General features: G+C 43.7%; 1 protein-coding gene across 1 annotated transcript in view; it reads left to right on the forward strand.

The window, feature by feature from the left end:
- mthl1 (adhesion G-protein coupled receptor methuselah-like 1) overlaps positions 1-16,851 on the forward strand; it is a 155,568-nt gene that overhangs the window by 53,920 nt on the left and 84,797 nt on the right. The window contains exon 4 of the mRNA XM_069114287.1: positions 2,880-2,958. Within this exon, the coding sequence (XP_068970388.1) occupies positions 2,880-2,958 (79 nt within the window). The remainder of the gene's footprint in view (positions 1-2,879; positions 2,959-16,851) is intronic.

The raw sequence follows: 16,851 nt of genomic DNA on the forward strand, positions 1-16,851 counted from the left end.
GGTACAACGTGCGGCTTAATGTACTTTAAGCGTCGAGAAGAGTTCCCCTGAACGACACGAGAAAAAGGATAATATTGCTAACGTCGCTTGTTAGATTATGGTTCTTAGACGCTCTTGTGACACGATAAAGTCTCTAAATCATGCAGAAACGTACGTACTTACACTTCGTCCAGAACAGTGTTTGCATGGCTCGTAAAAAGGTCAGTTTGTTTGCACCATATAATGTATTTATTTTTTAACACATGGGACAAGAATGAAACGTAATCGCTAAGTGCGCAGTAAAATTTTCCAGCGCTTTATTGCAATAGAAGTAACCTTTTGTACGAGTCAAGGTATATTTAAAAAGATCTGTTTCGTCTGTTATCAAAATTAATTCTCTCGCGCGTTAAACGCTGGCTTTTCCATATACGAACCTACAAAGTCCGTGCTCACGTAAGCGAAACCAATTGTTCAAGGCCATCCTTGAAGGTGTTCGCTCTCGTAACATCGATTTCTCACATTTTTACGCCGAACGGAACGATCTCGCGTTAACGCGTGTTAATTGCCCCTGCCACCGTACAGTTATCCACGTAGTTGCACATGAGAAAAAAAAAAAGATTGCAATCGTAAATATTCGCGATTGACGGTGCATAACGGGTGAATGCAAATCGCGAAGCGGTTACAAAACTTTCTCATGCGTCACCGGCATTCCTTGAACACACGTTTCCGCGCTTTGTCGGTGTGACATGTGTACAGAGCGAGATACATAACAGTGGTCCGACGCGAGCAAATATACCGTTAGTATTGCGAACGGGACTATTGCTTTTCTCCTACGAACTCGTGTTTCCATTCGAGATGATGAAGCATATTCGAACGATTCTTTCCTATATCCTGTCAAGATATGCAAGAGACGTTGATAAAACAGGTAGCGAAATACATGAATTTATCGAAAAATTTAAGGCACGCTACTGGCAACAATCAGAGGATCGTTCTGCGTGTTACTGCGATTTCCATACCTGTTCCTTGCGTCTGCATTTCTTTCTGGTGACTGTCTTAAAGTCGATATATCGATAATACGTCAATCGCGGATTTATACAGAACTTTCTCGCTTCTCAATATTTTAGTAACATCTCGTATCCACGCGTATCATAAAATCGATGATTTCATTTTTCCTTCAAACTTAACAAATTTCATAAAGGATCCAAGAATACGATTGGATGGAAAGACGCAGCAAGGTTAATATAATAGAAGCTTTCGTGGAAGCTGCAATGGCTCTGGTTATCTTTAATCGTTTTCAGCCATGCCTTCAAGTAGTCACGTAGTATAATACGATTTATCGAGACGCGAAAGATGTCGGAAATGGTAGAAAGCAAGGTATAATTGCACAAAAGAACGTTTTTACGATACTTTTTGTATATTCATAGCGCACGAACTGATTGCTTTGCACAGCGGCCGACTGTCGCGTTACAACCTCCGTTTATTGGAAAACACCGGTGAACCAATATTGATCCTGCGAATAGTGGAAAACAGTCGATGTAACGTGCGTAACAATACCGTGATACGATTAAATATGTACCTACGGCAATTCAATTCTATTAATTTAGACGTACAAGCAGCCCCGTATTTGTCCAACCATTCTCCCCTGATCAGCCTATTACATCGAACAAACAAGCGCGCCAACCTTTTTGTCCACGCCGTAGATATTATGTAAACCCGCGTCGATTGAGTTTTCGGATATTCATGCACGGCTCGTGGCTACGTTTCACAAACGGACCAACCTCGAGATGTTTCGATCCACCTTATGCACCTTAACCTTTAGTGGGAACAAACTGTAAAGTTTCTTTGCTCGCCACCGACTATTCTTTTGACGAAGGGTGACAGGCCACCCTACTCTTCGTAAGCGAAGGGTGTGCTCGATCGAAAGGATCCCCATGCGCGTGTGTTTTCTGTGGACGCGTGGTTCGCGATTGCGTTTTCAGAAATTAATGGCCAGCCGCGGTCTGAATTTCCGCGCTCGTTGTATCCGCTGCCGCGATCTCTAAGAACGAATGCGCACGACAGCTTGAAAAATTTATCCAGTCGAACCGGTGTTAGCCCGGTGTGCGCTAAACCGTTCCCAGTCAACCGGCCGTCTTTTCAAACGGATCTTTACAAAAGCTGTCTTTCTCCCCCGAAGCTTTGTCTGAGGCCCCCCGACATACCACAGACTGGAACCTCTCTCCGCCCCTTTCCCGTTCATGAATCTTTGAGAGTTCATCGCGGAACCTGGGAATCAGCTCTGTCTTCTTTTGTTTCGACGGTTTTGGCGTTCCGTCAGCTGGGAACAGCGTCGAAAGGACGGAAGAGCGATCAATGAGATCTTTTGTACTTATACCGGACTCGTTGATTAGAGAGATCTCCGTGGGTCTTGAGAATTTGTAGGTGGCACGATTTTAAATATGGCAATTTCGAATGTCATTCATCGAGATGTAAATTTCTGATCGTAAAAGAATTTAAACGGTAAGATTATTGAGGGAAAAACGATTTCGTATATCAGCGCGTTAATTGTAACTTTGTCCACTGAGATACATAGTCACGAGAGGCCAAGCGTGATCAATTAATCAGAGTGATTAAGTTTCAACGAATTGATTGCTATTATGTGACTGCAGCTCGTTCTATAGCGAATAAAATTGCGCTGAAGCAGGAATACAAAAACTGTATTTGCATTTTCTTATTTCTACGATGGCGGAACATCAACGAGTCGATCAATTTTCTTTTTACATCTCGTGTCCATTAAATTCTCCGTCCATTATCCGTGGGAAAAATAATTCTCTCAGGAGCGAGAAAAGCAACAGCTTTAAGCTCCTTACCCATTGGTAAAGAGGTTTGTAACGAAGTCCATTTTTCTCGTTCTGTTTCAGCAATCATGGCGCATTTCTTTTTCCTGGCTGCGTTCTTCTGGCTGAACACGATGTGCTTCAACATCTGGTGGACGTTCAGGTGAGTCTTGCTCCCTTTTGTCTGATCAGCTATAGGGTGCAAAGAAAGAAGATGGGTATAGATCTGTGGCGAAAGATTTCGCCGCGTGTGTACTCTTCCGTGCGACTGCTCTCGAATCAAACGACTGTACCGCGTTAAGATTTATTTGATCGAACCTTCTTCCTATTTTTTCTTTTTTAATTTTTCTCCGCTCGAAAAGCTCCTGGTTTTTGCACACGCGACGCAAACGTTTCAGATATACTTTTGAAAAATGAAATACACGAACAGCCGTCACGTAGCAATTAAGCGTCCGTTTGGTGGACGAGTCCCGTGAACAGGGTGATGAGGTAAAAATTATGAAAATTCGCGAAGCGTAATTGGCAGAGAATTTCAGAAGCGAAACGAGGTTGGTAACGGGAATGTCGAGGCCCCTGTCCCGAAGAGAGAGAGAGAGTAACTCTGGTGGTTTGTGCGTACGCCGTTAATTAACACCGGGTTGCAGGTTATCGACCTGGCCGAGTTTCGCGTTAGCCGCGTTGCCTCGTGTCGCATCTTCGATCAGAAGGCCACCACTCGTTACCTCGCAATTATGCAATTGCCACGTAATTACGCAATCTGTAGCGCGCTCTTGGCAAATAATTTATCGCGTTCGCGGCGAAATCGCTCGTCAAGCTATCGAACTGTGAGAATTATTCCATTACAAAACTATATGCTTGATAACGAACTCAGTTTCTGGACCCGTTACTTTTTTCTCGCGACTATGCTGAAACAATTTCTCGCGGTAAATAATCGTTACGCGATATTAGTCCGAACGCTCGATGAACCGTAACTTTGTACGTTCTCATAGCCTCTTCGTCCAATATGCGTTGCATTAAACAACGCTAATGTCGCCTATTGAATTATCATAATTCATTATTATCCGGTAATAACGGTCGCTAACAGACTATGGAACTCGTGGTTGACCTTTACCCGCGAGAAACGGATAGAACGCGCGCAGCACCTGCGAGAAATTACTTCTGGCGGTATGTTTCGCGGTGAGAACGCGTTACAGCGAACGTGAACGCGGGTGCGAACGTTGAGGTGGTTAGAACGATGATCTCCACCGGAGTAGCAGCGGAAGATCGTTAGTGGCCGGATCACGTTTGACTCGAAGGATCGAAAGGGGACGAAGCAGGCCGTCGCGTCGTCGCGGTGAGAGATGGGATCAAGATCACTCGGTCGACTGGTTAATGCGATGCAACACGGTCGCTATAACGGGCCCTCCATCTCTTCTTCTTCTTCTTCTTCCTCTTCTTCCTCTTCTTCTTGTTCGTCGATTTTGTCGACTTTTTTTTCTTCCGATACAGCCGAGTGGCTCATTTCTCACCTTTTTCTCTCGACAGCCTTCAACTTCTTTTGTCTCTTCGTTCGTCTTCCAAGTCTTGCTGCTCGTGTGCCATTGTTTCTCTCCGTTTTTATCTCTCCTTTGGTTTTTCTTTCTCTCTTGTTGAGTTGTAACATGTAAAATATTTCTCTTCACTAGCGAAATCTGTTCGATCGATCGCGTATATCTCGATCAGGTTTCGGCGATATCGTTTACTAATTTTGCAATACGTCGAGGTTTTTCGCAATAATTAAAAATGATTCGGTTTTGGAGAATTATGTAGCCGATCGTTATTTAAACGTTCGTGGATTTTCAGCTTAAAAAATACGGAGCTTCAAAATTTCGGTTTTAAAGTTTGAAGGATTCGAAGATTAAGAAATTTGAAAGTTTAAATATTCGGAGAGTCTTTTATCTTATTTGTAATTTACGTTAATAGCTACATTTCACTGCGGGCTTATCTCCGATCTACCATCGCGGTGTTACACGGTACACTGCATTCGCGAAACGATTCAAAAAATAGCTGCTCCGACTGGATGCATCCGCATCAATGACTCCGACTTTTCTCTGTTCCCCGAGCGTTGTACTTTTATCAGCGATTTTCGCGTGGGATGCACACGGCCGAAACGTGTCAGCGACACGTGCGCAACCCGTTGTATCCACTTGTTGAAGTGTCACCGACACGTTGCGTTCACGCTAGCTGCTCAGCTCCGTGATTTTCCAGCCGGAAAATTAGCCCGGTGTCATTTACCGCTGTGCAGTCGCGTTTAGCGCGATGCATCCTGTCGGATAACTCGTTTCATCCACAGGTTTCCTCCCGCTGCAAGGTCATTGCTTTCATGCCGCCACTTGCTTGCTTCGTTTAGGTTTCACAAAGATTCGAAAGGAGCTTTTCACAGAAGAAACAGTGACGCAACCTGGAAATAACTTATCGAATTTAATTAGCGGTATTATGAGAGTCTTCATAATTGGACGCATTGAGCAACGTCGGCAAAAGGTACGACTCTAGGCTGCTTGGAGAACGATTACGTCACTGACTAGTCTATAGATTGGTACCTCCTATAGATTGGCCATCGACTGAATTTCTTTGTTTCTCGACTCATTACCCCCTGAGTGGTTTAAGTCCATTAATCCTTACGTAGGCAACCAAGCGTATAAGAAAATCTTAGGTTTTGGTATTTTAAACCTGTGCATAAATTTCAACGTAGAGACATTCACGGAATAACGGTCTAACATAGTTTTTAATATTTTAATAGTATAAATGCAGATACGAATCTAACTGTTAGTAGAACTGGGTCAGACTGGAACAGACTGACTCGATAGTCTTTGGTCTTGGTGTTGTCTTTGATATCGATTACGTTTGAATTTCGTTATTTCTCAACTTACTACAAGCTGTTTAAACTGTCGCATATGTTTCGCTGCAGAAATATCCAAAGAATGGGAATTCGAAGTTTTATCCTTCTGAGAGACACAGTTGGTGGATTCGGTGATAAGGAAATAGCAAGTACAATTAAGTACAATGTACAAACACGATAACCTCGAGCGAATAGACGATTCCATCGCGTGGAAATTTATACGCTTAATTGCTGACTAAGATAGCTGGTTTGACGCGTCTGAATACGCTTGCTTCTTACACCAAAGGTGAGCTCCTCGAACTTGCTCCTTACGACTAGTCGCGCGTACGCCTATTTTCCGAGAAATTCTTCAATTACCTAACATCTAGCAGCTTCCCACGGTCAGTGCAGTCGTTGCACATAGACGCTCATGTAAGAGAACATATACGAAGTCTTCTAACAGGGTTGACCTCGCAATTCCTTGCTACCGCCGATGCTTCTGCTGTTGCTGGTTGCGCTCTCGACTCTCGGCGGTGCGTGCACTCAACGAGAGAGCGTTCTTTCTCTAAACGAATTTGCATTCTAGAAGCGAACTGGTTCGTCGAAAGATTCACCTGCGAGAATCAATGATCCTCGAGAGTGTCCTTTTATGCTTGTTCGCGAGCTTCTCGGAGATTTGGCGAATTTTCAGGAGAAAAATTTCTCCAGGAAGAAACCCAGAAAATTTTTCGTTGCGAAAATACTTCGGTGCGTCCACGTTGGTTTCCCTTCTCAGGGTAGAAATCAAAGAGTTTTCTGAAAGAAGCTTTTCTAATCGGTTTCGATCGCTTCGAGAGTTTGGTCACGAAGATCGAAAATATCCTTCGAAGGCTTAATGGAATTCGGTCGAGCGAAAAAGCAAAGACTCGTCTATGAACTGGGGCTACGGCACGATCGGTCATTGTCAGCAACGAAGAAACGCCTAATCTCGATGCCTGCCTGCGAAACAATGCAACGACCAGGCCGCAGGCACAGGACAGAACGGAGAACAAAGGCGGAATGTGTCGTCTGAGGATCGTGGTCAAGTGTATTAGCCTGTGACGGTGTAAGTACGCGTTCGTGTCGGTCGTTAAGGTCTCCACTGTTCTCGAAGAGTGGCTCATTAACTTCGTTTATCTCGTCCCCGATAGCTGCATCATGGACTGCACTTCTTTGGCTACACAAGATCGTACTCCCCCGCTGCCAAGTTAATAGCATGCACAAAATTCTAGATAGTGAGGAAATTCCTAACAAAATTTGCACGTCGAACGATTTTCATTTCTATATTTCCTTCGACGATCTTCTTTTTTTCGTTCTTTAGATACTTTTAGATTGGAATTCATACAAGAGCTTTGATATCAAAATTTATACACATAGCAAGTACACGTTAACCCCGAATAAGAATTAATTCCACTCCCGCTCAGAAATCAAATTTTTTAAAGCAAATATCATAACTGTCCTAAGATTTTTAAATAGAAATATGGGAATAGGAATAATTTTCGAAACCCCTTTGAAATTTGTGATAACTGTGCGATCGAATTCCTTAGAATATCTTAATCAAATATATTGAATTAGTCCGACAATAGTCTCTCGAATCACAGAAACTAGAACGTTCTGTTCTAAGCATTAGAGCGTCTTACGTTTTATATGATAAGATCGGCCCGATACAAAGTCTGGTATACTTCGAAGTTAATATTGCTCGAGGCAATGGAGATCTATATGCATAGATTCATCTTGCGCTAGGTCAAAGATCCGGATCGTAGTAGTCGGAGCAGATGGTGAATTGATAGAAACGAGCGGAATCTGTAATCGGCGAAGTGGTCGTTGCCAAGATTCGTTTTCATAACGAGAAAGTTTACTTGCGTCGGGCGTGTAACACCGTCGCCCGAAGGCGATACCGGTAGAGTTGGCAAGCATGGCGGCGAAAAAGTACGAGGAAAAGGGAGTTTCGGAGACGCTTCGGGGACGTGATCAAGAACACCGGCCGGTCTGTCGTGGCGCGCATCCCAACGAAGCTTGATTAAGGTCCCTTCTGTTCTCGAACACAGTAGCTCATTAATTCCGTTATCTCATTTTCTGCAGTCACCGGATCTCTTGACCAGTGGATCGAATCAATTGCCCTCGTGTCATCCCCCTCTGTCGAGGGTCTGAAAAATCCCAAGAAATTTTCATAATATCGTCCGAGAAAGGCTCGAGTCTCTGCTTCGGTAGCGACAGAGAAGCGATCTAGTCGGTCGGTTATAAATAGATTAATTCTCGTTCATCGACAATTTGTTAGGGCGTCAAGTTGATGCCAACAGGAGCGTGACCTACATCCACGCGATGTTGGCTGTAGCATGTTTCTAGATGAATTTCGTAACGAACGTGTAAGTACGTTCAACCTATATTATGATCAGTTTTTGTATCAACTCGTTGCTTGTATTTACGCCTTTCTTAAGCGTCGTTTTAAAATCAATCTTTGTCGCGTACCGTTCTTGGTAGCTATCCTCCAACTGTTTCCAACAGAGTGTCTTTTATTGTACGAACCTTCGTCAAATCGATGACGAAGTTGATCTTTGCTACTTCGAAATTTTTGTAAATATCTAAACTTCAGAGATCTAATACGTAGCTTAGCGATCGTTCCGTGTCTTTCAAAGTCCGTGTACCAAAAATTCTCTCTTCGTACGACGAGGTTAATCCCTACAGTCATGGCTCGTAAAAAGGGATTACTCACACCTAGAAAGAAGCTAACTTTTCTGCTTAAAAAGTTCTACAAATCCAATGCAATCGTTTTCCCGAATTGTTCAAACTCTCCGTTTCGAAAATTGTCAGCTCGTTCGACGGACCGTTTAGGTCAATTCCCTGGGACGTCCGATTAAGTTAATTGAATTAAAACGGTCTCCGCGGCTCCCTTTGCGTCCTCACCGGAAGCGCTGCTCGAAACGCCCTCTTCTTTCGTTCGTCCACGTAACACCCACGAACACTACGGATTACCAGAGGATCCTGAAGAGACTTCCAGTTCGATGGCTTTTCAGCGGAAGAGCAGATTCTACAGCCGCGAGCAAATTAGTTTAACCCGGCGAGTAGGTTCGTAGTCTTCCCGGTCCCGATTCGGCAAACTTCTTCGAGGGTTCCTCAGTTCCTCGAGACTGTGGACGTGACGGCAACAAGATATCTCGCTGACCGTCACGTTTGCGGTTGTCCCTGTCGGTTTACCTCGTAGCTCTCTCTCTCTCTCTCTCTCTCTCTCTTTCTCTTGCATCTGCCTACGAGAAGAGAAGAGAAGCTTCGTGGCCGTCTTGGAAGCGACGCAAAGTCGTTGATCCAGCGAGTCGAGTTCTCCGAGCAAGTTTCGTATACATACTCCGCTGGTTCGACCACCGGACCGGTCCATTTCCCCTGCTCTGTTGACACTTCTCGACTCGACCGAGTTCAAATATTGCCCCGGACCAGCCGGCGCGGCGGACCGTGTCGAGGACAGCGTCCACGTGGTTCCCGAACGGAGCTCGGTTTTGTCTGTGGGTTGCTTTGAAGCGTAGTATTCTGTAGTACGAAATGAAAGATCATCGGTCAAGAGATGCGTGTTTTACTTTATTCTATCTTCTACGAATGAGGTAAGACGCTTCTGGATGAAAATGTAGGGAAATATAGGAATTGAAGCAGGTTTCATGATCCTCCGGTAATGATATCGAAGTTATGGTTATAAATAGTTGGATTGTGTCACATTAACGTATTTTGTTTTGGTACCATTACTAAATGAAATTAGATTTCTGCGAGTTTATTCTGTGGGAGATGCTTCGAGTAATCGGAAAAAGTATTTCGGAAAAACGATATAATCTCGAACTTACATGACTAGCGGTATAAGGAAAGTTTAAGAATTTTTTATTTCATTTATTTAGATCGCGGTCGTTTATTTGAAATATAACAATCGGAAGTAGCAAAAGATTAAGGAGAAGCGATGATATAAAAGTGATAGAAAAATTCCTCTTCCGATCGACGTGTCTATCGAAAGAGCATGATTCGATCGATGTGGAATAAAATTAAAAGTAGGTGAACCAGGTATAAACCGAGGATCTACGGGGACTCGCGGTGAAAGTGTTTATAATCCATCAGCGTAGCCGGCACCGCGCCTATTTCTGTTCGCCATGGCGATCGTACTAATCCCCGTGGAAAAATTTTCTTGGCACGGACCACGGGATTCGACGGAATCGCGATCGCCGGCCTCGATGGAGTATATTCAAACCGACACCGAGGTATCCGGCAGTTCGTCGAAGTTCTTAAATAAAACAGGAACAATTTGCGAAGCTTAAGACACGGACGAAATAATTTTCTATGAATTTATCGCGATTCTTCGCCCTTTCTGAACTTCAGAGGACGAAACGAACCTCACAGAAGCAAAAGGTAAAGCGTGAGAGCTCTATGAAGCGAAAATCAAGTCGACTCGGCGAAACTGTCTCGAAACGAAGTTATAATTCGACGAGCGAAAAGGAAGAAGCAATCGGTGATGTCTGATTGGAGCCCAATCTAAATATAATCTCTCGTTTGATACACAGTAGCCGTGGGTAATAGCATTACCGCAGATTACTCGTTACGGGAGCAATCTACCGACGAAGCTCGAGGAAAATCGAAAGTGTAGCGGATTCGCAGGAAATCGGAGGAAAAGATAATCGAAACGTCGAAGGCGTAACCGGACGTCCGTCGCAACGACTTTGATGGCAACGTTGTTTCTTTGCTATTTCCATCTGTCTTGACTCCTTTTCTCTTTCTTTCTCTATTTCCTTGCCTGTCTCTTGTGGCAGGGATCAGCGAGCTCGCGAGGTTAACGACTTGGTCCGTTGCTTCTTCTTTTCCTTCGTCCATGGGACTACGCTCGTTACGCGTTAGATAATGCATGCAAATTGCATTAAGTCAACGTGACTACCGGTTCTCGGGCACGGACGATGTAACGTCGCGTCGTCCAGCTCTATCTTTTTCTGGCTCTACCCTCCTAGTCAACGACCTGTCCATGTAAAGATAGGACGAATCGTCAGCGCGTTTACCGTTGCAGTTTCCAGGCCAATCTATTACGCCGACTGTCAGCCAGCTCTGGGTGTATTATAGATGTTCCGTGAGCCGGCCAGTGAATCACTCGAGACGTTCAGAAACATCGAAGACGAGATGCAGCGGTGGCTCCCTTTGAACGGAGACTCTCGTTCCGACTCGTTCGCGTGTCGCGAGTCGTATTCGTTGCTCGCAGTTTCGTCGAATCTTGGCTCGCTCTGTTGGTCGTGCGGCTTCTTTGCTCGTCGTGCTTCCTCCTCGTCTCCGTGGTCCTTTCACGAGGTCTCGGCGTGCAATGGACGCGCGCGGGCTCTGCTCTCTCTACAGGCTTAATTACTTCGGAGGCAGAGATACCCAGTGTTGGTAGTCAGCTAGTCTTGCTTGAGACTGTAGACGGGAGTTCTCGTTTTAATGTACGGCAATTAGGAATGCCTCGAGCGCGGGGTAGATAAATTGCCAAGTATTAGCGGGTAAATTGCTACATTTCGTTATTGCCGCGTAATAATGATAATCTGCGATAATTGACATTCGCCGGTGGATGAGTTATCCTGCGTCGATGCGTTTACGCCAGTTCTCCAATTATTTCCTCTAATTAAATCGCGAGCAGATAGAGCAACGGTAGGGTTGGTATATCGCGTGTCGATCAGAGGAGGAAATTACGTTGGAAATAAGAATAGTCGAAAGTGGAGATTAACCCTTTGAAGCAGCGTCCTGAAACTGATGGTGAATTATCCTCAAGTGGTTGGTTGGTACTCTACAAACTACTTTCAACAGTTTTTCGTAATTTAAGTATATTTACTATTATTACTAGATATTCTGCGAGAAACAGATAAGACGTCCACAGGTTCTATTTTGCATAGACGTTTCCAATCTATTTACAATCGACAACATATCTACACAGAAATATTTTTATTAAATCATCGCACAATGTGCAAAGTGAAAAGAACCGCGTAAAATACAAAGTTTCAGCCTCAATTCGACATAAAATTGCAAATGATTAAACTTCGATTTCTGTAATTACTGCGATGCTGGTAAGAAGACTAGCGTAAGAAACGCAGGTTTGTTTATCGGCCGAAAGTGTCTCGTACACAAATAAAACAATATAGCAAAGGAAAGTTAAGTAGACGCGAAAGAACGGTTCTTCGCTGTATTAATGTACACTTTGATTGTCTCCAATTTGCGTTCGTACGGTGCGCCCAGCAAAATCTACGTTCGTAACTCTGGTGTTTTCTGGTGGAACTCGACGACCTATTCGTTGTTACGCACGGCCATTAACTGGCAGCCGTGTGCTCGGAATTACTCGAGTGAATCACGCACGCCAGTCCGGATGTCGATGAAACCGGCTTCCTTTAGCCCACGTTACGTCTGTACCGATCGTGCGGATTATTCTATCGATGGAATTTCAATCCCCGCCGTGTTAATACGCTCGACGATACGATCTTTGTAGCCAGGGTTATTTGCATTTTACCTGACCCGCGATCCGCCACTTATAGATCTTTAATAGACATCGTGGGCGTTGATTAAAAATACTCGCACGATGCTAAAAAGAGCTGCCACGTTGTCGAAATAGACGGACGATGATCCACGATTAGCGGAGAAAAAACAGCTTTAGGTGTTTCGAGCGGTTGCTTGTTCGAGAATGATGCAAGAGATTGGACTCTAATCCGTCAATTCATTGCTCGTTTGAAGCATCTTCAATAATCTTAACGAATAAAAAGGGTAGTTTGGAGATCGTAGATAGAATTAGAGCTAGTAGATCAAGTTAATAGGTTTTTCTGATCCATACAAGGTACGATAGAAAAATAATGAAACTAAATCTATTATACTCTTATCTACTGTACGGATATCTATCAAGAACTACAAGTATCTGCAAACAAGAATTTTGACAAACGAAGAAATGTTAAAGTATAATTAAATAAAATAAAAGTATAATTAAATTTTACGTTATATTCGTGTCCAGAATTAAAATTGAAACTGAACATTCAACATCAAAATAATGTTCAAAGTATTTTAAACGCATGTATGAATTTCAGAAACACTGTGTCAAGTATCTTGGAGATTATTTCAAAACTGTCGTCTTGTCCATTAAATGTCTTACTTCTTGCTAGTCTTGTTACTTTCTTATCTCACCATACATCGAGACAGTCTACGGTCAGAAATCGACTGCCTAAATTAGGAGTATTATTCAAACGCAAAAGTTTCACAACGAAAAGCGGTAAGACCTATCAAGAAAGAACTGGAGACGGGCAAACTAATTACTTTGAAACTTCCATCTGTCCAAACGCGGTGCAACGTCTTTAATTGACACGGCGTCACGCACGGCACTCTCCTCACGAGGATCTGGTAACCATCGGCTGCTAACCACATCCCGTATGAACGAAAAAAAGCACCATAAAAAACCCCCATCCCCTGAACAACCCCAGCTTAACTTAACCCAGACCCGGATCTGTTAGGCAGATACGGTTCTTCCTCAAACAGAATCTCTATTTGACCGAGTCGTAGATATCAGGCTGGCGACTGCAAACGTCGTTTATAGATAAGAGAAATTACCAAACGGCCAAAGAAATTGCTTAGGGCCAACACAGAGTTGTTGTATCGCGTACGTCGTGGTTGTTAACACCGTTCGAGTAAATCATGAATGGTCGTTAGGGTTTGGACTATGGTTCCCTAGAGACTAAGCTTCGAATTTCTCGGGGAGCAGTGCCAAGGAATTGCGCCCAAGTTCGACCATCCCCTAGACCTTTCTCTCTCTCTCTCTCTTCCTCTGACCTTTGGATATACGCGATACATCTTTGTTCTTGCTCGAAGACTACGTAATGCTAGACGTTCATCCGTATTTTTGGTCGCCAAGATTTCTTGCTGGGTACACGTTGCTGGCATTTTTATTGACCGTCGTTGAGTCTCGTTTGGACCTGCTTGTACGTGTTTTAACTCGACGCTAGAATTTTATTAACCCGTTATTGCGCCACTCGTTCTCCCGAAACTGGTTTCACATCACTTTTACCGGCGAATAAAATGTACAATTTGTGTCAAAGAAATGTAGGAGTGTGTGAGAGGCGTATCGAAAAATATATAAGCGAAAAGGTATGCTTTAGTGGAAAAGAAGGTCATTCCAATTCTCAAACATATATCGTTGTAAATGTAAAAAATTCTTCAGAAAGATTACGATAATTTTGATTACACTCTGCCAGTTTCAGCGTTACGGCTGACGAACTTGTGGAATGATCGTTTCATCGGTACGCTAACACGTGCAAATACATTCGTAAAAGTTTCCTTCTTACCTGTCTTCGGTCAGATTGCGTGCTCCTAACAATTTAACTTCTGCTTTCTCCAAGCAGACTTAATGAGACGTCTCTATCGTACCTGAATCTTAAAACGCTCTTTACAAGCGAATGTTTTATATCGTCGAGAAAGGACATCTGCTAGCCATTCCGTTACTTCGTTCCATTCGAATCCATACAACTTTCGCGAATGTCATCGGTTAATACAATAATCTGCGAATAGAACTTCTACGTATGCTCGACCGCATGTAATCAAAGGATTAAACCCCTGTTAGCACACTTCCATTTGGCATCCGATTAGCCGGCTTTCCCCTGATATCGCTTTATATCTAATACGTATGCGTACAGGCAAACCAGGAACAATAGTATCGAAAGTAGTACCATCGTGTGAACTCGTAACTCGTGACCACGTCGTTGTCGTTTTAACAGAGTGACTAAGTGTTAATACGTTTAGACGATCGTGGCTTCTCGTACGCCGTTAATCTCCAATTCCTCCCTTCGTTTCGTTTGCATACGTCGACCTACGGCTAATTAACTGTTCACGGTTACACAGTTTCGCCATTTCGGTATTGAAGCCGACCGAATGGCCGTCCTAAATTTCTCCTCGTTATCTCTTTCGCGCTGTTCACATCGTTATCCCTGGTCGATCTGGACGAGGATGGCCCCCGATTCGCTCGTGCATGGTGGCGAGACTCTCTCGTTACACGCATGATTTGCGCGCGAAGTGAACACGCGTAGGAGAGGACCAGCGAGGAGTTGCATATTCTTTGCATCAACCTTCGTCGAGTTTTTCTAGTCCTCGAAACGGTGTCTCGACAAGGGTTCGACAGCGATGTACTTACGCAGAATTCCTTTAGTCGTTTCTTTGCCGATGTCGAGAAAACGAAGTGGAAATTTAACGAAGACGTAATGAATCAAAGGGTATCGTGTTTAGAAGTTACAAAATTTACACGCGACATAGGCGAAATTGCAGTTCAACTTGATCGTGAATTATATGTATACTACGGGTTAAGAGTTTCGAATCATTACGACTTATATATCAAAGTATTATCATTTACATATATTTTATAGCGTTCATCGAAAATTGAAATCATCTCGGTTGTTGAGACACTTTTGGATAATACTCAAATACGTTACAATTATTGCATCACTGTGTTAGTAAAATATAAACATTCATATCGCTCAATGAGATTGTTTTTCAAGTAAAATAACAATTTTGTATCTTTCGTCTTCTGATTCAGAGAATGCCCCCAAAACTGGTCACAGTCATCTTATCCGCCTTAATACTTATTAATACCAAAATTTGTAAAATTGCAATGCTATAAAACAAAGTGAGAAGGATTTAGAGACTAAGAAAAATGATCCCTAACTTCTGAAAGATCGAACGAACTAAATGAAAATTGCGATAAGACCGGTTCAGAGAGACTTAACCTTTAGTTGCCTGGAATAAATCGCGAGAGATCGCGGGATAATCGGACTAATTATTGTTTCATATCCGGCAATTTCGAGCACGCTGTGCGTGAAATGAATCAGGTCTGAGGTCTGGTTCGATAAGTCAGTACGAGGACGAGTTTCGGTGATGGGGGTAAAGATAGGCGAGCAGATCAAGACTCGTCCTGCACGCCACCGTACCGCGAAAGAGGCCAGTCGATGGAATTACGAGAGTCCTTCGTTTATAAGTCTCTCTGTGACAGTGAACTCTTGGAGCGTGACATTGTCACGGATCGTGTTGCACGATACGCTCATCTTCCGTAACCGTGGCTCGTGATTGCGCACTTAGCCAGTCAGCCGAGGCTGAATTTCAACCGGTGCGAAACGCTTCGCGATACCGCTACCAGTTTTCTACGATTGGCCATTAGATGGTTTTCACGGAACTTGATTGAAACTGATTGCAAAGCCGTTGCACGATCGACTTTACTAATGACGTTTCTTCTGGTATTAGATACTTGGAGATATAGAGACATCGTCGCCATATATCGATCGAGCGCCGAAGATTACGCGTTAGAAGTTGCTAAACGAAGTCTGCTCCAATTGCTACAATTTCTTTCCGTTTTGATTTAGAATTTAACTTTCTATTAATTTCACGCATAAATCTTTATTAATGAGAAATTAAACTTTCTTATAAATGCTACGTTACATGCCTTTATCAACTAGGAATCAGAAACCGTATCACAAATTCATATTACAAAACAAGAAATTGAAGAATCTACGTAATAATAAATTTATCAGGAAGAAAGTAGGAGAATGTTGGTCTTAACGTTAACACACTTCTTCAATTAAGCTTTCACTTAATTTTACTTGCTAACACAACAGTTACTCGAATATGCATTCCCCTTTGGTAACCCTCACATTTTTCACGTACCGCGGCTCTTGTGTCGAAACTATTCGCACTCGCGAAACTTCAGAAACCGTGGACGATCCTTTGACAAGATTTTGGAAACAGGTCAAGCGACTCTCGGCCGGCACAAACGCGAATCTTCTCCAGGCTCGTAGGCTCGTTTCTTACCGGTCGCAAACTCGGTAACACGGTAACGCGAGGGCACGAGGAAGCAGAAAGTGGGATGAAAGAGCGGCAAAACGGTGGGAGAAGAGAGGGGCATGTCGATGACCCCGGCCTCAGGCTGCACCTGCATCACCTGCGGCCAGAGGCAACCCGTCGACGGAACTCTGACGATCGTCGCCGTTCGACCGTGCGGTGAACTTGATCTTAACCGTGAAAAAAGTTGCCCGGCCATCTGTGCCACGGAGAGGAGGAATTTCAAGTGGCGAAGCGAGCGCGTGGAACTGCGAAGGACACGCGATCGCATCGAAGAACAGAATGCAACGCGGAATTCACGGATTTAAGCCAAGCGTTTCCTCCTTCGTGCGTAAACATCACCACCCATATCTTCGTTCGTACTTT

The sequence above is a fragment of the Bombus flavifrons genome, chromosome 5 (genome assembly GCF_040668555.2).
Source record: "Bombus flavifrons isolate JBK064 chromosome 5, iyBomFlav1_principal, whole genome shotgun sequence".
NCBI classification, from domain to species: Eukaryota; Metazoa; Arthropoda; class Insecta; order Hymenoptera; family Apidae; genus Bombus; species Bombus flavifrons.